Source organism: Mesoplodon mirus (genome assembly GCF_964341445.2).
Source record: "Mesoplodon mirus genome assembly, chromosome: 8".
NCBI lineage: Eukaryota > Metazoa > Chordata > Mammalia > Artiodactyla > Ziphiidae > Mesoplodon > Mesoplodon mirus.
Genome location: NC_138984.1, coordinates 40123403 through 40144153, shown reverse-complemented (window position 1 = coordinate 40144153; position 20751 = coordinate 40123403). Strand labels below are relative to the sequence as shown.

The window sequence follows — 20751 nt, the reverse complement described above, 5'->3', positions numbered from 1 at the left end:
CAGTGTGTTTTGTCTAGTCTTTATGTTAGATTCCTCACACTGAAGTACGAATCATTTTAAATATAGCCTGCATTTGCACATAAATGAATTTATAATTAAGTATAACTAAATTGATTTAAACCAAATAACTTCTTTCTTTAAAAAGTAAGTAAAATATAATTTCTACTCAACCATCTAACAAGAAATAGGAACAGGGAAATGACACCTTCTGATTATGAATTAAGTTGACATAACAGTGCTACACCCCGTCCGATCCAGTGCTCCTTGGGTTGGTCAGAGGGAAGAGTCATGGCAATCACAAAATTTGTAGAATGGCCAGTGGTGGACAACGTTCCTCTCCGCTCACTTGTCTTATACAATGGGGCAGTATAACTTGGTCGTTCTGGTATATCTACCCTCTTACAAGGCTTTAGCCACATCTAGAAGAAAGTAGACAAAATTTAAGTCAAGGCTGTTATATTTACATATATTTGAACCTAATATGGAATCGTTGGCATAAAGTTTTAGTTATGTCTGCAGATTTCTATGGGCTAAATCGATTTTATTTTTGTCAGCAGTTCTGCCATTGCTCAAAACATTCTTTTAGAGCTATCTTCAGAGCCAGTATATACGAAGCTAAATGAGAAGAGTCATTTCCACCTACTCTCTGAAAAAGGATACTACCCATTATTTATTCATCATCTCCCTACCATACCTACCTGAGGATGACCTTTGGTGCTTACAATAATAATAAAATCAGGTATACTTTCAAAGGTTTGTTTATCTGCCACCACTGATACTCAAAATCATGTTGCTTTATTAAAGGCCAATCCCAAAATATTCTGAAAGGATTTTTATCAGTGATTATAGAACTAGATCTCCCCATGTTACGTGGCTATTTTAAAGGGCCTATTATGTATATTGTGCTGTTTAAAACATAGTTGCCTTTATAACTACACTACAACGACATTATTCTTAGAGAGTCAGCCAAGTTCCTAGAATGTTAAGCATAGTTGAACCTCACCAATCTCAATAAGATTTTAAGGCAAGTTGATCTCTGAATATAAGAGTAAAGAACAAACTGTCATCAGAAAGGTGAAACAATGTTTTTAAAACTCGAATTCCTTTTTCCAGTAGTAATAATAACAATACTTGAGGTGATAAGTCTTGACAGCCCCACTGTTTGGAGCCCTTTTTCTGGTTTCTCAGGTTTAAGCACAAATTGTATGAAGGAGCTAATTAATAAGGGTGCTAGTCTCTCTCCCACATAACTGTGGGGATCCATAAAGCAGTTTTTCAGATATTAAATACAAGGACTTGCAACACTCAAGTTGGACGTATTTCAACTAAGTGGATTTTTTTTAATGAGAATTTTTCTTACTAAGTGACTTCCTTTTTTGGGAGAATTATCCACTTATAAAATCCTTCTATTCACCGCAAACTTAAGTTTCCATATGAAAGAAAAAAATTGATCCAAATCAGCTTCTGAAATTGCAAACATTTGCCCTTGTGACTTTCAATTTGGGTCCCATATTTGAAATTTTCTTTGAAGTAACAGAAACTTAGTATTTATATAGTTTAGTATGCCCATGCTGAAGACGGGTGCCTAGAAAAAAATTGTTTTATGTGTATGGTTTTCATATAATCTTTTAATCTGCAAGTTTCACATATTTAGGTCAAGGTATACGTAAGAAAAAAAATCATAAACATATGTATGTGTGTGGATGTGGATATATGTATACAGTCAATCCTCATTATTCCTGGATTCTGTATTTGCAAATTTGCCTATCACTAAAATTTAGTCCTAATCCTAATGTCAATATTCTGCACTTTCATAGTCATTAACAGGCACTCTCAGAGCAGCAAAAAATGAGTCACCAGCAACCATGTTCCCAACTGATATTGAAGCTGGTGACATTCTGCCTTGTTTCAATTCTCATAACTATAAACAAGTATCCTTTTGACGGTTTATTTAATGCCAAGGTTTTTGCATTTTTGTGTTTTTTGTTGGTGATTTTGCTGTTTAAAATGGCCCCTAGGGCTTCCCTGGTGGCGCAGTAGTTGGGAGTCCACCTGCCGATGCGGGGGACGTGGGTTCGTGCCCCGGTTCGGGAGGGTCCTGCATGCCGCAGAGCGGCTGGGCCCATGGGCCGTGGCCTCTGGGCCTGTGCTCCGTGGCGGGAGGGGCCGCAGCGGTGAGAGGCCCGCGAACCGCAAAAAAAAAAAGGCCCCTAAGTGTAGTACTGAGGTGCTGTCTAGTGTTCCTAAATGCAAGAAGGCTGAGATATGCCTTATAGAGAAAACAATATAAGCTTTGTTCAGGCATGAGTTACAGTCCATGAGTTCAGTGTTAATGAATCAACAGTATATATTAGGTATCTTTAAACAGAAACACAAATAAAACAAGGTTATATATTGATCAAGTAACAAAAATGTGACCACAGGATCACAGAAACTTAACCTTATATTTTGCCTAGGAGTTCAGTATTCGCTAATTCAATGTTGGAAGCAAGCTTATAGAACACAACTACTGTGAATAACAAGAGTTGACTGTATATGTGTATGTCTGTGTATAAAATAGCCTCCCATGTATATATCATTAGAAAATACTAACCACAGGCACTGTATCATAAAGAATTTTGGGATGTGATTCTGCAAGTTTCTTGATCTTTCTATTCCAGGAAGCTCCATCCAGAAATAGTCCATGAATGAAAACACCTAAATATAAAAGAAGCAGGTTAATACAAGACTTTACATATGCATATTGATTGAGTTCTGAAGCTGGAATTCCTGCCAGTGAATGCTGTGCAGGTGATACTGGGTCAGCAAATGAAGGCCTGCTCTAAAATGAAGGCAATGTTCTAAGTTTGTGTTACCATTCTTACTTCAAGAATAGCTATACTTTGCCTAGTCAATTAATTCAGTGAAATGAGATGTGGAAGACAAAAAGAGGAAAGGAATTTTAAATTAGTCTACGTGAAGTTCTCTGGGCAAACGCTATCAGGTTTATATTTTAACTGACCAATGAGTATAATGTTGTTAGAGTCCACAAAATCTACAAGAAAAGGTCTTAATGTAATTGTAGGGATCCAGTGGCTTCTAGGCAGCATGTGAACAAAATACCCTTCTGCTGATGTCTAATGTCCTGAGAGTTAAATTTCTCCTCCCCTTTTAGAATCTATTCTCAATCCAAGGCCACGCCTCAATCTGTATGCAAGAACACATGGATGAATTCCCTCCAGAATGCAATGTCATACACGAACACCTGAAGAACGCAAATTAAGGAATCCTTGAAACCTGGATCACATGCCCTGGCTATCCACTTATGTAAAAGCCTCATGAATTGAAAATGGGTATCTGCACATGAAAATATTCATTGTAATTGTTGCACAGATATGAAGAAAAGCAATGAGGAACTTAGGAAGACTTAGGTTCTGTCTCTTAATGTACTGTGTGACCTTGAACAATTCATTTAACTTCAGACCTGTTTTTTATCCAGAGGACAACTGGAAAATATTTGTAAAACAATAATGCCTGCTTTGTCTACCCTGTAGAGTTAGAATCAAATCAGCTATACTGGTGAAAGCGCTGTGTAAAAGTAGGATATAAAAATCTACTTGGGCAGTGCTGTCCAATAGGACTTTCTCCAGTGATGGAAATATTTTATATCTGTGCTTTCCAATATGGTAGGCATATTTAGCTATTAAACACCTAAAACATGGCTGGTGGGACTGAGGGATTGAATTTTAAGTTTTATTTAATTTTGGTTATAAATTTAAAAGGCCACATGGGGATAGCCCAGTGGTGGATGTTAAGGGAAGACTTAACCTTTCCTTCTCTCCAGGTTTTAACTGACGGAAAGCATAGTTGGAATAAAATGTCAACTACTGGCAAAGCACTTGTCCAATAACTTCCCAAGTATTACTCTAGTAAAGCTGAATTACAAAATGCATCTTGAGCCTGGGGCCAGGTGGGGGGTGGACCTGCCTGCAGGAGCAAGAGAGGTCTGCAAGCACATCCTACATGCTAACGTCTCCAGCCAGATCTAAGCCCACTGGCCAGTCACAATAATAGATGGGAACATAGAAAGTAGAGGAGACCCTACAGACAGGTCCCAGAGAGCCACTTAATACCCTGGCCTTGCTCACTTGTAAGCACAGCCCAGTAAATCTCTGACTAAGCAATAGGATGATCTATTCCTTACATGTCAGAGAGAGTAAAGAGAAGAGTTCATTTCAACATATAAGAAAAGTGGCAATAGGGATAAAAGTTCCCTCCAACCTAACAACAATTTTATAAGAAATGTGATGGGGACAATCAAATACGTTTTTGTTTCTCATGGTCAATAAGGGCCTTTTGGAAAACACAAAATACAAAATGACAGGAGATACTAACTGGGTCCTGTTTCACAGGTGCTCCTGCTCTGTGAGTCACACCTTTGCCTCTGTGAGCCATGGTCAGCACAGGGTGGTGACCACAGCATCCCCAGGCCCTCTCATTCACTCCTTCCTGTCCCCTTCCTGCTTTGTAGTGCTCTCCCTGTTGATGACTCTGAGTCACCCTGTAGTGCCCAGTAGTTCAGATAAGATGAATCTTAGGCAAACACATCTAGAATGTATGACGCTAACACTAGGTAGATTTACAATGGCATTGTGGCCACTTTAAAAGTCACTTTAAGAGTGAGTAGCTTTTCTCATGACCCCAAAATACACAACACCTCACAAAAGACCCGGAATAACCAAAGCAATCTTGAGAAAGAAAAACAGAGCTGGAGGAATCAGGCTCCCTGGCTCAGACTGTACTACAAAGCTACAGGCATCAAAACAGTGTGGTACTGAAACAAAAACAAATAGATCAATGGAACAGTATAGAAAGCCCAGAAATAAACTCATGCACCTATGGTCAATCTACGATAAAGGAGGCAAGATTATACAATGGAGAAAAGACAGTCTCTTCAATAAATGCTGCTGGGAAAACTGGACAGCTACATGTGAAAAATGAAATTAGAACACTTTAATACCATATACAACAATAAACTCACGATTAAAGATCTAAATGTAATACCAGATGCTATAAAACTCTTAGTGGAAAACATAGGCAGAACACTCTCTGACATAAATCACAGCAAGATCTTTTTCAATTTGTCTCCCAGAGTAATGGAAATAACAAAAATAAACCAATGGGACCTAATTAAATTCAAAAGTTTTGCACAGCAAAGGAAACCATAAAACAAAAAGACAACCCACAGAATGGGAGAAAATATTTGCAAACAATGTGACTGACAAAGGATTAGTCTCCAAAATTTACAAAGAGCTCATGCAACTCAATATCATAAAAACAAACAACCCAATCAAAAAATGGGCAGAAGACCTAAATAGACATTTCTCCAAAGAAGGCATACAGATAGCCAAGAGGCACATGAAAAAATATTCAACATTACTAATTATTAGAGAAATGCAAATCAAAACTACAATGAGATGTCACCTCACACCAGTCAGAATGACCATCATCAAAAAATCTACAAACAATAAGTGCTGGAGAGGGTGTGGAGAAAAAGGAACCCTCCTGCACTGTTGGTGGGAATGTAAATTGATACAGCCACTATGGAGAACACTATGGAGGTTACTTAAAAAACTAAAAATAGAGCTACCATATGGTCCAGCAATCGCACTCCTAGGCATATATCCAGAGAAAAACATGGTTTGAAAGTATACATGCACCCCAATGTTCACTGCAGCACTGTTTACAAAAGCCAAGACATGGAAGCAACCTAAATGTCCATCAACAGATGAATGTGGTACATATAAACACTAGAATATTACTGAGCCACTAAAAAGAATGAAATAATGCCATTTGCAGCAACATGTATGGAGCTGGAGATTATCATTCTAAGTGAAGTAAGTCAGACAAATATCGTATGATATCACTTATACGTGAAATCTATTTAAAAATGATACAAATGAACTTATTTACAAAACAGAAACAGTCTTACAGACTTAAGAGAATGAACTTATGGTTACTGGTGGGGAAGGGTGGGGGAGGAGGGATAGACTGAGTTTGGGAATGACGTGTACACACTGCTGTATTTAAAGTATATAACCAACAAGGACCTACTGTACAGCACAGGGAACTCTGCTCAATACTCTGTAATAACCTAAATGGGAAAAGAATTTGAGAAAGAATAGATACATGTATATGTATAACTGAATCAACTTTGCGGTACACCCAAAACTAACACAACATTGTTAATCAACTATACTCCAATATGAAACAAAAATTTTAAAAAAGAGTAGCTTTTCCCATGATGTTTAATTTAACATTAGGTAAATGAGGTTGACTTCTTTATGAGCCCCAGAACCAGGCACATCCTGAAGTTTGTGTGAGGAGACAGACTGTGAGCTGGTAGAGGTGAGAAAGAAAGAAACTGTGTTTCTAGCCCCAGTTGTTCTCAGGTCGGATCTTGGTTCCTTCCCTTAGGGTCCCATGAGAAATTGTTCCTTGGGAAAAATTCCATTGCTCCAAATCATTCCATGGAATCTCCTTTTCTTTCTGGTAGTTTGCTAAGCACAAAGGAAAAAGCTAGAATGACAAAAAGGCTAAGCTGTGGATATCTGTATTGGGGGGAAAATGTTTGTGTGTGTGTGAATAAAATTAATAAAATTCATGATTTAGTGAATCTCTATCAGCTACTGTAAATCAAACCTGGGCTGATTCTTTGGTATTCAGTAAACTGGTTTATTTAACTGATGGCTACACTTTACTATGGGATCTTGGAACACTAAATGGTCTTTATTGATCTTTAAATAAGTTGTGCTTTATACCTGCTCCACTGTTTTCAAGATAATTTTGGATTTTAATAAATTTGGATCTTTAATAAGAGCAGTTGTGGGTTAAATTAGTAAATCAGTGTAAACGGAAATACCATCTACCTTGTACAACATCTGAATTTATATATAACAATTGGAAATTCAAGAGTTTAATCTTAGATATTAACTAGTTTATAAACTTCAGGTAATGCTTTTTTAACTTAATATCTTTTTTTTTTTTCCGGTACACGGGCCTCTCACTGTTGTGGCCTCTCCCGTGGCGGAGCACAGGCTCTGGACGCGCAGGCTCAGCGGTCATGGCTCACGGGCCCAGCAGCTCCGCGGCATGTGGGATCTTCCCGGGCTGGGGCACGAACCCGTGTCCCCTGAATCGGCAGGCGGACTCTCAACCACTGCACCACCAGGGAAGCCCTAACTTCTGTCTTTTAACTGAGTTCAAAAACATGTCTTTGATGGGCAACATATACTACTCAGACTTCAATTCAAATGCCATCTTCTGCCTTTTATCATAATGATATGAGGAAAATAGAGGGAAAAAAATTATTCCATCTGATTTAAATACTTAAGAATCAGCCACAGCTCTTCAAGAAAACTTTCCTTGGGCTTCCCTGGTGGCACAGTGGTTGAGAGTCCGCCTGCCGATTCAGGGGACACGGGTTCGTGCCCCGGTCCGGGAAGATCCCACATGCCACAGAGCGGCTGGGCCCGTGAGCCATGGCCGCTGAGCCTGCGCGTCCGGAGCCTGTGCTCCACCACGGGAGAGGCCACAACAGTGAGAGGCCCGCGTACGGCAAAAAAAAAAAAAAAAAAAAGAAAAGAAAAAAATGGAGGTGGCAGGAGGATTGTAGATGAGCAACTGCATGTGATGTGAGTATGTGAGGGAGCAGAAGAACGAAGAATCCATGGGTTTCTGGCTGGGCAGTGGTGCCATTTGTCGCAATTCATTATAAGTTTTACATATCCAGGAGAAAGCAGAAGTGGAGATGTCAGGAAGGCAGTTGGATACAGAAGTCTGGATTTTAGAGGAAAGATCTACACTGGGCATTCAAATCTGGAAGATATAATCCAGGAAGTAATATTTAAAGACACAAAAAGTATGAGGTCATTTGGGGAGAGGATGCAATTAGAAAAGAGAAATGCAATTGGGGTCCTTGGGAAATCCAACATTTAGAGGAGGAATAGCTAGCAAAAAGCATGAATGTATCCAGTAAAGGAAAATCAGGAGAGGGTGATGACTTAGAAACAAAGTGAGAAGAATGTCTCTAGAAAGAAGAAGTTGTCAACTGGTAAAAACTGCTAAGTTAAGATGAAGACAGAAGAGAATTCATGGGATTTGTCAACATGGAAGTCATTAGTAATTCTGAAGAGCATCAGTTGACTGGAGAGGATGAAAGGTAGACAGGAAAGAGGGAGTGAGAAGCTGGAGATGGCACGAGAATTGTGCTGCAAAGGGGAGCAGAGATTATGGGACAGCAGCTGAGCGGATACGGATGTTTAGACAAGTGGCATTTGTTGATTTGTTGTAAGATGAGACATTCTGGTTGCATGCTGGTAGGAATTATCCAGTAGTGAGAGAGATAACTGATGATGCTAGAAACAGAGGGTACAACTGAAGGATAAAAACCCTTGGCAGGAGGAAAAAAGTGAGATCTGGACTATGCAGTGGATCTGAACTACCAGAGGGTGCAGCAGTCAACAGGTTTATGGATTTGGTTGTGCTAAAAGCCCTATTCTGATGGCTGCTTATTTTTTCAATGAAGGATGAGGGGAGATGCGGGGGCAAAGGGCAGGACAAAGAAGGCATACGTGGTTGCTTTGAAAGTGGGAAAGCAACTCTTCCAGGGAACAGTAGTAGGACTGCTTCATAGTGTTATGACCCTCCTTGAGATTTCTGACAGTCAAGGTAAAGTAAAACCACCCAGCATAGTAATAGGATAACACACACTGTTGTGATGACACATCTACTTGTTAGTACCTTCCAGCAGAGTACAGATTAGTTGAGGGTCAAGATCCTGTCTACAGTATTCACTGTTGATATTCCCCAGTGTCTAATAGAGCGAGCCAGTGAATTCACCATTCAGTGATGAATAAGGAAGCAGGATTATCTTTGACACATTAGTAAAAGCAGGGCACATTAATGGTCATTTAGAAATTGTCATTTAAAGACAACACCACTCTGGTAAAATTAGGAATTGATAGTATTTTTAAAATAATACTTTTGAAAGGTAGTGGCCCCTTCCATTAAATTTGAAATAAAATATTAGGGTGGCCACTGAGTATTAAAAAGACAATTGATTAAGAAAATAAATATCAGGTTTCCCTGGTGGCGCAGTGGTTGAGAATCCTCCTGCCAATGCAGGGGGCGGTTCAAGCCCTGGTCTGGGAAGATCCCACATGCCACAGAGCAACTAAGCCCATGCACCACAACTACTGAGCCTGCGCTCTAGAACCTGCGAGCCACAACTACTGAGCCCACATGCCACAACTACTGAAGCCCACACGCCTAGAGCCTGTGCTCTGCAACAAGAGAAGCCACCGCAATGAGAAGCCCACGCACCGCAAGAAACAATAGCCCCCACTCGCCGCAACTAGAGAAAGCCCGCGTGCAGCAACAAAGACCCAACGCAGCCAAAAATAAATTTAAAAAATAAATTTATAAAAAAAAGAAAAAAATAAATTTCCTCACGATGTTTCAATCACAGAACATATGCTCATATTAGCTATTAACTGTATTAAATTTTGGAAGGACGTATATAACAGGAAAGAACGCATATTTTAGGAATCTGCAAAGGTGTGCTCTTCGAGGGACCAAGAGATCCTTCTTTTTAATGTTGTGCTGCCTTAATTCCCCAAGGTCACCATAAGACTGTGGTTGATTATCCCATGGATTGTTAATTTGATGATTCCTTTCTACCTAACTTTTTTTTAGAAATAACTTCAAAATTACACAATTTTGTAAAACTAAAACAATGCAAAGGACATATACTCCTTACTCAGATTAATTTCATCCCCATTTATTTTCTTACTCTTGCTCACTCTGTCTCTTCACAAATTTTTTTTTCCTTAACCATCTGAGGGTAAGTTACATACATGATGATTAAATTTTTAACAGCTGGGTAAAGTGAGCAAGAATGTTACATTTTTGTTCAGTGTTGAAATATAAGCCAACTCATCCCATTGCTGCACTTACCATCTTCCGGAGCATGCTTGTATTCTTTGTCTTCCATCACTTCATAGTCAAACCCAAGAAGATCAATAGGGATGGTGTATTTCCTGGCATAGTTCTGCTGGGCACCAGTCAGGAAAGCTTGTGTGAAGAAGAAGCCAGAAAGCCAGAACACTGGAGGAGGGCCAACCTCGTACCATTGCTGTGGTGTCAAAGCACAAGTGTCCTGACAACAGGGTCTTTCAACTTTGAATGCAACATGGCTTAATACAATTTGCCACAAACACTCTGCCTATTATCTTCTAGGTAAACTAATAAATAAGCTAACACTTTGAGGAATAAAAAGTCATACTATCAAAGTTTGAAAAATAAGCAGCATATTCAACATTCGTTCTGACTTCAATGTCGTATCCATTGCACCAGCTCATGCAATGATATGAATCATAATGTGCATGAATGCAGATACAAATGTCTGTTTTATACATGCCCAATGATTCCTTCAGAAAAGCTCCATACAATAGTGAGTTTCTAATATACATTATTGCACGCTACATCATGTTGTTTAATTGAATAAAAGAAGATCTCCCTACAAGGTCTGGTCAGACGATAATGTTTTTTTCACTTTTTTTTCCTCTCTGGTTATTAGTACCTGGTAGAATATTCCTTTAGAAGTTTTCCCTTCTACTTCACCAAAATACAGTGACTCTAACATATGAAGACATAATATTGTACAAGGAACTTCCAGAAGATACAGGGTAGTGAGAGCTTAAGATCTTTATAAATATCAAGATACCTGGATATTCTGTTCATATCATATATTATAACAAGTAGTTGAGTTACTGACTCTAATAGTAAATTATAGAAGTCAGTCTGAAGAAGTGAATTTGAAGAACTTTCCCCTATAAGAATCCAAGGTAGAGTCTTCACTTTTCAAGAACAGTCTTAATCCTTCAGTACCAAGTCTAGTATCAAAGAAGGCCTATATTATGGAAGGGGTGTTTTGTCATTTTATCCCTGGAGAAATTTCCTCACAGGCAATTTTTAATGTATTATGTAGAGTACCTAGGAAATTAATCAATACTTCTAAGAAATATAATAGTTAATAATAACATAGTTAAGCACCAATATTGCCAGATAATTAGGAGGTAGGCTTCTGCCCACTCTACATTTCCAAGACAATTATCCTTTGAGGTTATTACTGACTTGGACTGAAACAGCAACCTAGTGATTTCATGACCTGGAGGGGTGCTGGACAAGGAAGAAATAATTCTCCTTACTAGTAGCTTGTCTGGCTTTCTAAGATGCTGTGCTGTAGGAATCTCTTTTAAAACTAAATATTTAATGGAAATATCAACATAGCCAGTCCTTTTCTCTCTTCAAAAGTCCTTGGCTTGAATGTCTAGCTTCACTGAACACAAACACCTGCTCCTAAAGAAGCTTTCAGAGATTCTACTTCCAATGTTAGTATTTTGACAATTCCATGTAACAGTTACACAAACTATATGCAATATTGGATAGTGGTCATTTGTGCCTGGGATGTACAGAAAAACTAGAGAGTAATACTTATTATGTTAGGCATCCTGATGAAGAAAATGAAATCAGAAGAAACTTAATATATGAGCATTTGGATGAACTCACCTGCAAAAACTTTAGTCTTGCAAGGAAGTCATTCACATAGCTCCCAAGTGGTTTGAGGCTTGGGTATGATTTACCCATCCACATTCCTGGAATTTTGACATTCAGAATGCTGCTAACCAATTCCTCAAGATCTGTAGACATCACTACAAGCCCCTGAAATGCATTTAACCATCGTTTAACACAACTGTATTCTAGATTATGAATAATTTTATAATTGTATTTGTTTACAACTATGATTAGTTAAGGTTGAGCCATATAGCAAAAAAAGAAAAAGATACTTTCTTTTGCTCACAAGTTGTGTAGTCTTTGAATTATTCCTTAGAAAAATATTAACAATTGTAATTTAATCAAACTTTAATGGAAAATATCTTTTATTGAAATATAATTGACATACAACATTAGTTTTAGATGTATGACATAATGATTAAATATTTGAATATATTGTGAAGTGATCATCACAGTAAATCTAGTTAACATCCATCACCATACACAGTTATAGCATTTGTGTGTGTGATGAGAACTTTTAAGATCTACTCCCTTAGCAACTTTCAAATGTGCAATACACTATTATTAACTATAGTCACCAAGCTGTACATTACATCTCCATGACTTATTTATTTTATAACTGAAATCTTTTGACCCCCTTTACCTGTTTTTTTCCACCCCTGAAGATCTCAACACTTCGCTCTCACTAGCTACTAAATCACAGCCTAACTTTGACTTAGTCTACTTGTCTATTAAATGGACAATGAATATATCTCTGTCCTGCTTTCTTAAAAGGATAGTGATAAATATAAAATGAGGAAAATGATACAAAGTGCCTTGAAAGGTTAAGAAATCCTGGATTGCAACTATGAAGTCTAATTGATCTTATCCCATTTTGAAATGTAAAATAGATCATTTCATTTCATTGCTTAAAACCCTCTGAAGTCTTCCCTTTACCTTTACACTTTAGAATAAAATTGAAGATCCTAAGAGATGGTAACACTTTGAGGCCCTTGAAAATTTTATTTGATCCTGCAATTGGGCCAGTTGCCATCATCATTTCTGTTTTCTTCATAGTTGACAATATAATTCCAACTAACATATGGAAAATATTTTAGAGAAAATTTAATGGATTAAACACCCACATTTCATTTGCCTCCTTCTCCAAACCCTGAAACAACAGTAAAGGAATTTATTTGTTAGAAGCACAAGCCTAGGGACTTGCCTGGCCGTCCAGTGGTTAAGACTCCGCACTTCCACTGCAGGGGGCGCGGGTTCGATCCCTGGTCAGGGGACTAAGTTCCTGCATGCCACACAGCGTGGCTAAAAAAAAAAAAAAAAAAAAGCCTACAAGTGCAGGAAAAATAGGAAAAGGCAAGGCAATATTGGGAGCTAGAAAGCATGTGGACTGTTGGTAGTTGACTTAGTAGTCAGGAGAAACTGGCAGACGGGAAAGTTAAGAATCGACTAGATATACACTAGGATACTCAAAATATCAATATTTGGAACTGATGGCCCTAGCTGAAAGGGAGGAGAGGAGGGTGGTGCTAAATGAAGACTGTTAAAATCTGGCTTAAAAAATAGATTCCTGGGTCTTCTCCCACAAAACTGTAACTTATCCACCTTGAATGAAACCTGGAAAGGAAAATGAAGACATCCCTACAGTGGAGGGGATGCCAGGCTCAGGTGGGGTCAGAATTCCCATACTGAGATCAGGAATTAAGTGAATTCATGTGTATTGGTTGCTGAGCTCCCTGAGGCCTGTTTCCCCTTTTATCTCCCAGAATGCAGAAAGCCAGGCCTTCATCTTCCAGGAAGGATACAGGGAGGACCAGGTTAAAGAGAAACACAAGACACTGAATACTTCTTAGCCAAACAGCCCAGCCAGATTATACCACAGCCAGCCGGGCAGACTCCTCTCTCCATAATAACTCATATCCAACCATCTTCTCCACCTCCACTGCTACAAGAAACCAATTCAGCTGGACTACTACAATCTCATAATTGGGTTTTGCCTGTGCTCTTGTTTCCCTACAATCCTTTCTGCAGTGGTCAGAGCAACTTTAAAACTATAAAATAGATCATTTCATTTCATCACTTGAAAACCTCTGAAGGCCTCCCTTTACCTTTACACTTTAGGATAATATTGAAGATTCTAACCTTGGCCAACAAGGCCATCATGAAGCCCGTGCCTTCCTCTCTCTGTCCTACCATTTCCCTCGTGCTCACTTTACTCTAGACAAGCCAGCCTTCCCTACCGTGCTCCTGGACCATGTCAAGCTGGTTTTCTCAGGGCTTTCGTGCTGGCTGGACCCTCTGCCCAAACGTTCCATGGCTTGTCCCTCCCATCAGGCCTCTCTCTTCAGAGCGGCCTGATCCCAAATGACTTGAGTTTCCCACCCATCATTCTCTACATCCTTATCCCATTTTATTTTTTCCCACTGAACTTACTAATGACTGAAAAAAAATAAAGTTATTTGTTCATTTTTTAATCGTTTGTCTCCCTAAGAAGTAAGCTCTATGAGAGCAGAAGCTTTGTCTTACTCCTTAACATTTTATGCCTTCTTAGCATATATTCCATCCAACAAACGATTGCTATATGTACCACATTCTATACTCATTTACACATTTATTAACTGTCAGCCCCAGAATTCGATACACTTTTTAAGGGCGGGGATTTTTTTTTCTGTCTCTGGAACCAACAGTGCTTTCACAGAATCTGTGCCCAATAAATATTTGCTGAGTAAATGAATGATATGTTTATTCAATGATTTTTCCTTGCTGTACTTCCTCTTACCTTGATTGCTTTCTGGATGTTAATGCATGATTCTCTTATGGTCTGCAGCAACTTATTGAACCGTCCCATCTCTTGGACAAGCACCGTGTTCATGCTCTGAGTGTAAGTGGTTGGGTATCTCCTCATTGCAGACTCAACATCAAAGTTGTTTGGAAGTTTACCCAAGATGTCACCAGCGACCTCATGTACTACTTCATCCGATGATTTTGCACCAGCCTCTGCTGAACGAGACTGGAAAGAATCCAAACTATGAATCAGAAATCCTCATAAAAGTCTAAGAATTGCTGGATAGGAAAACTCCTAAGGTAAATTTTATAAGAATGAGTACTATTGATACTTTGCTATTTTAACTATGATTCTTCTCCCCATGAGATTTACTGAAGTGATGATAACAGGCATGGGAATGGGGTTTCAGGAGAAAAGCAACTGTTAGAAGGTAGAAGGCCATGTACAATGTTCAGAGGCAAAAGAGGGTCTGGAGGAAGCAAACAAGCTGCACACTGTGCTGCCCGGGGGTCAGGGGAAGAGCAGATGATACAGACAGAGGGAGAAAAAGCGTCCATGTTGGGGGTGGTGGTGGTCAAGTGATGACGGGCATCAAAGCCCAGGAGGACAAAATCTGGCTTTGCTTTGAGAAAGCAGTAACTCTAGTTATTGTTAGTTAGAAAGTAATAACTCTAGTGCCTAGTGGTTGCCAAAAGCAGAGATAGAGTTTTTTTTCCTTGAACCAAGAAGACAAAGAAAATAAGCTCATCTCCTCTAAGCAGTTGGAAGAGTTATGGCGACAAGACATACTTAGGGATCCACACTGGAAACAAGGAAGGGGAATTTCATTTCAATTTTTATTTTTTATGTTTATAGTGACACCATGTAAATGAATCTATATTTTCTGGGAAAACCCTTTAAATCCTCAGAATAAATGAATATGTGTGTGTGTGTGTGTGTGTGTGTGTGTGTGTGTGTGTGTTGAGAGAGAACAAGCACTATTAGAATATAAATGAATATATCTCATACTTTTCCAGTCCGTGGAAATTGTGTTTAGTCTTATTTCAGATTTTATATTTTCTAGTGTCTATATTGGCTCTATTCTATAAATATTGACTGTTACTTCTACTTAAGTTTCTACTGAGATTTTTAATGCTACCTAACACATTCCTATGAAGTTGTGCAATAAAAAAATTAAATGTTGGTAAGTGTTAATTACATGCTAGCAAAAAAAGGGATATGCCAATATAGTAATCCTTTATCATGATCCCAAAACATTAGGTTTACAACTAAGTATATAAAACAAATTACAGAGAACAAAGAAAGTAATGAACATTTGGCCCAAACTAGTGAAATATCTATTTCCATTGCATTTAAAGAATCATATGCTGATTTCTATTTGTATTTTGACATGCATACAATATACTATAAACTCAACCATTCCTATTTTCTAGCAAGAGCTGTGCCTCCACCAAAAAACTCCGAAAAAAAAAATCTTAGCCCTATAGCCCTTCAAAAATGTAAGAAAAATAATTTAGTATCACAAACATTCCTATACTTATTTCTCACACACCAAAATCACATAATTGGGGGGGTTTGTTCTAAAAGTAATATCCAACTGATATTGAGAATTAAGAGCAAAAGGATGTTATTTATTTGTAATTATATAACTTAGTTTTTTTTCCCTTTTACCACTTTTCCTTAGAGTTTTCACAAACACCATTTGAAATCTAATGGTCATTTCCCTTTTATTAAACAAATAAAGATAAGTGGGATCCATTTTCAAGGAGACATCATGGAATTTAGCCTTTCCATTTCTAGTTTCACAATATTTTAGGTTGAAACAATTTTCTTATTCAAAAGAGAGTCTGGCACACTATAAAACTCTTAGAGGGGCTTCCCTGGTGGCGCAGTGGTTGAGCGTCCGCCTGCCGATTCAGGGGACACGGGTTCGTGCTCCGGTCCGGGAAGATCCCACATGCCGCGGAGCGGCTGGGCCCGTGAGCCATGGCCGCTGAGCCTGCGCGTCCAGAGCCTGTGCTCCGCAACGGGAGAGGCCACAACAGTGAGAGGCCCGCGTACCGCAAAAAAAAAAAAAAAAAAAAAAAAAAAAACTCTTAGAGGAAAACATAGCTAGAACACTCTATGACATAAATCACAGCAAGATCCTTTTTGATCCACCTCCTAGAGAAATGGAAATAAAAACAAAAATAAATAAATGGGACCTAATGAAACTTAAAAGCTTTTGCACAACAAAGGAAACCATAAACAAGACAAAAAGACAACCCTCAGAATGGGAGAAAAGATTTGCAAATGAAGCAACTGACAAAGGATTCATCTCCAAAATTTACAAGCAGTTCATGCATCTCAATATCCAAAAAACAAACAACCTAATCCAAAAATGGGCAGAAGACCTAAACAGACATTTCTCCAAAGAAGATATACATATAAAGCAGAAACTAACACACAACTGTAAAGCAATTATACTGCAATAAAGATGTTAAAAAAAAAAGAAAGAAGATATACAGGTTGGTAACAAACACATGAAAGGATGCTCAACATCACTAATCATTAGAGAAATGCAAATCAAAACTACAATGAGGTATCACCTCACACCAGTCAGAATGGCCATCATCAAAAAATCTACAAACAATAAATGCTGGAGAGGGTGTGGAGAAAAGGGAAACCTCTTGTACTGTTGCTGGGAATGTAAACTGGTGCAGCCACTATGGAGAACAGTATGGAGGTTCCTTAAAAAACTAAAAATAGAGCTACCATATGACCTAGGAATCCCACTGTTGGGCATATACCCTGAGAAAACCATAATTCAAAGAGTCATGTACCACAATGTTCATTGCAGCTCTATTTACAATAGCCAGGACATGGAAGCAACCTAAGTGTCCAACAGATGAATGGATAAAGATGTGACACACATATATAATGGAATATTACTCTGCCATAAAAAGAAACGAAGTTGAGTTATTTGTAGTGAGGTGGATGGATCTAGAGTCTGTCATACATAGTGAAGTAAGTCAGAAAGAGAAAAACAAATACCGTATGCTAACACATATATATGGAATCTAAAAGAAAAATGGTTCTGAAGAACCTAGGGGCAGGAAAGGAATAAAGATGCAGACATAGAGAATGGACTTGAGGTCACAGGGAGGGGGAAGGGTAAGCTGGGACGAAGTGAGAGAGTGGCATGGACATATATGCACTACCAAATGTAAAATAGATAGCTAGTGGGAAGCAGCCACATAACACAGGGAGATCAGCTCGGTGTTTTGTGACCACCTAGAGGGGTGGGATAGGGAGGGTGGGAGGGAGGGAGATGCAAGAGGGAGGAGATATGGGGATATATGTATATGTATAGCTGATTCACTTTGTTATAAAGCAGAAACTAACACACAATTGTAAAGCAATTATACTCCAATAAAGAATTTTTTTTTTTTTTTAAAGAGAGTCTGGCAGTTAAGCATAAGCAAAAGAGCTCTGCAGAAGTAATATTCTCAGCTCCCATACTGGCTCCTGTCATTTCAAAAGATATTTTGGTTAAATACACAATGTAAAGGTCTTGTCATCGTGACCTTGCTCTCCAACCTGCAGTCCTGGTCTATCTCTGTGCCTCTGAATTGTGGTTAATCCCGATGTAGAATCACTGAACTCATGTTTACCCATTACTATAACTGTACTTGCCAATCTGAGTTGGAAGATATTGAAAGAGGTTGTATAATTACATACTGAGAAGATACCCCAAGTGTACTTAAACTTATTTGTTTGGCTCTGAGTCATTTTCTGTTGGAATAAGCCCACTGCTTCATGTGGCACAACCCATCAGGTTTAAATAAAGCCAAAAGACACTATAAATCTCCTGCTGTCAGACTGTTGTGTACTACAGTCACTGATGTTCCTAACAATCTATTTATTCATGTCTGTATATATGCTTTCATGCTCAGGCAATAACTGATTTTAATGGTATTGACATGTAAAATGGACATAAAAAATAATCTTTGTCCTTTCTGCCTTATGAGTAAATGTCATCTTACAGTAGACCAGAACTAGAAGTTTCATGAACTCTTCTATTAGTGACAGCACAATATTTCATCCTCCTAATCTGGTTCTTTTAGTTTCCCGCCCCCCACTCCCAACCCAGCATCTCTGGTTATCTGCCTTCTACGTCCTATTCCATTTTTAGAATCTAGAAAGAATATCACATAGTGGTTCAGAACACAAATTCTGGAGCCAAACTAGTGGGAGTCAGACTGCTTGGCTTTGAGTGCTGGCTTGAAATTGTACTAGCTGACCTTGAGTAAATGACTTAATCTTTCTGTGTCTGAGTCTTTTAGCTGCAAAATGGGAATAATTAGCACCCTCACTTCATAGGACTGTCATAAGCATTACACTGTTATACATAAAGCATTCAGAACAGTGCTCCCATACAGTAAGCACTATAAAATTATTAATTATTATTAGTAATAATCTGAGATTCCATAAAAATAAAAAAGACCAGCTCGAAACCAGTTTGGGTGATAATTTGCTTAACTGAATAAACATCCTGAACTTACTAAAATTTCATTCAGTCGCTAAGGGAACTCACCATTTGGACTAATTTGCTTTCAAAAATAAAAAAAAACAAGCATATCTTCTAATGGGAGAACAATACAAGGGAAGATCTCTAAATAGACAAGCAAGATTAAATATCTTTCATTCAAATGTACTGACTCGTGCCCAGGGCATGCTGAAATCTGATGCCTTGGAAGGTCATTCTCCGACATGCCCTTACATTTATGCTCTCACCAGTGGAGCTGCATGTCTAAGAGTCAAAGATTCTCCTAAACCTTTTAATTTATTTTGTACTTACTATTATATTCCTTAAATATTATGTAATCTGATAAAATATTGATGTGAAAGAAACTATTCTATGTAAACTAGGTTAAATGTTCTAGAATATTTGATAAAGATAAGTCATTTAAAAATGTTGAACTAGTAAGAGAGAAAATAAAATAGGCAGAATTCTAGATGGATTCTGGCGTTAAACTGCTTCCAGGTATCTTTGAAATTCTTCTTCCACTTTAAAGGAAGTAAAAAGGGATAATGTATTAGGGCATGATTTAAGCAAGAAAGGCAAAATGGAACTCATAGCAGCAGAATGATATCAAAGAATACTCAGAGATACTCAAAGAATATTATTCAAAGAACCCTTGGAAGCAGAATGATACTCAAAGATTCTTCCTAAAAGACTGATGAAAACAAAACCCACACATTCATTTACTTTGTTTAAACCCATTTTTAAGTTACGTATTTTTTTTCTTTTCCTTAAAGTGGTTCTCCACTTGAAGAGATGGAATTCTGTGCCTGGGCCTCTACCGTGTTGTCTCATGCTGCTTGGGGAGCATCCTTTCCAGCCTCAGAAGCCAGTTCCTGCACAGATCACACACCTGTGTGAGAAGAATGTTATCAAACAGCAGTTGAGTTTCTGACTGATCTTTAGTGATATCTGCATTGGCATTCATCCCAAAGATTTCCGGAGCTGGGGTCAGCGGCAGTGTCTTTGTGTATTCGATGTAGCTTTTGTGCTGCAAAGATGAGTAACAAGGAATCAGGAGGTTAGAAATCAGGAAATCAGGTTAGAATTACAGAAATCTAATTATCCTGTAGAGCTTGCTCGCTGAAAAGAGATAATTTTTAATACTCAAGTTACTGAGTGGATGAGCCTGTGAGCCTGGACACTGAATGCTTTCATTTTCTTTCAACCTGGGCCAAAGTGTTAAAAAAAAAAAAAAAAAAAGATATGGACACATTTAGAGAGAGAAAAAAAAGTCCCATTCAATTGGAATGGATCTGAAAATGGAGAGAGGAATATCCTGGCTGCTTCATTTAGAAATTCTTCCAGAGAAATCTTTCTGTGCTGCATTTGCTGATGACTCTTCTTAGTTTATCACAATAATTTTTTCTCTGCTTTAGTCTGATTTTTCTGTTTACTCTTATTGTGATAAATCCACGTAAAATGAGAAAAGTGAAAATCATCTGAGATTTTATCATGAGATAACCACCATTAATATGGTAAATCTTTTTATATATATGCAGACACGTTTTATATTTTATTTATGTGAATTTCTATCAAAATTCCATACTTTTCCTGATGCTCATATAATCATATGCAAACATTCATATATTGGGTTGGTCAAAAAGTCTGTTCATAAGACATTACAGAAAATTCTGAACGAACTTTTTGGCCAATCCAATACACGTACGGTAGCAGGGAGACTGGTCATCATTGGTGGTTTTTCGACATGGGTCATGTTACATAACCTGACTTCATCTTTGGCCATCTTCTCACTTACCAAATCATCACTGGAGATCTTGTTACCATG

At 38.2% G+C, this 20751-nt stretch overlaps 1 protein-coding gene across 1 annotated transcript in view; it reads right to left on the bottom strand.

The window, feature by feature from the left end:
• Positions 1-5: 5 nt before the first annotated feature.
• Positions 6-20751, bottom strand: part of DNAH7 (dynein axonemal heavy chain 7) — a gene marked incomplete at its 5' end in the record, with an annotated part of 243326 nt that continues 222580 nt past the window's right edge. Inside the window, 6 exons of the mRNA XM_082630414.1 lie at positions 6-419; positions 2594-2697; positions 9997-10174; positions 11611-11763; positions 14393-14623; positions 19816-19953. Coding sequence (XP_082486540.1) covers positions 213-419; positions 2594-2697; positions 9997-10174; positions 11611-11763; positions 14393-14623; positions 19816-19953 — 1011 coding nt within the window. The 3' untranslated portion in view covers positions 6-212. The remainder of the gene's footprint in view (positions 420-2593; positions 2698-9996; positions 10175-11610; positions 11764-14392; positions 14624-19815; positions 19954-20751) is intronic.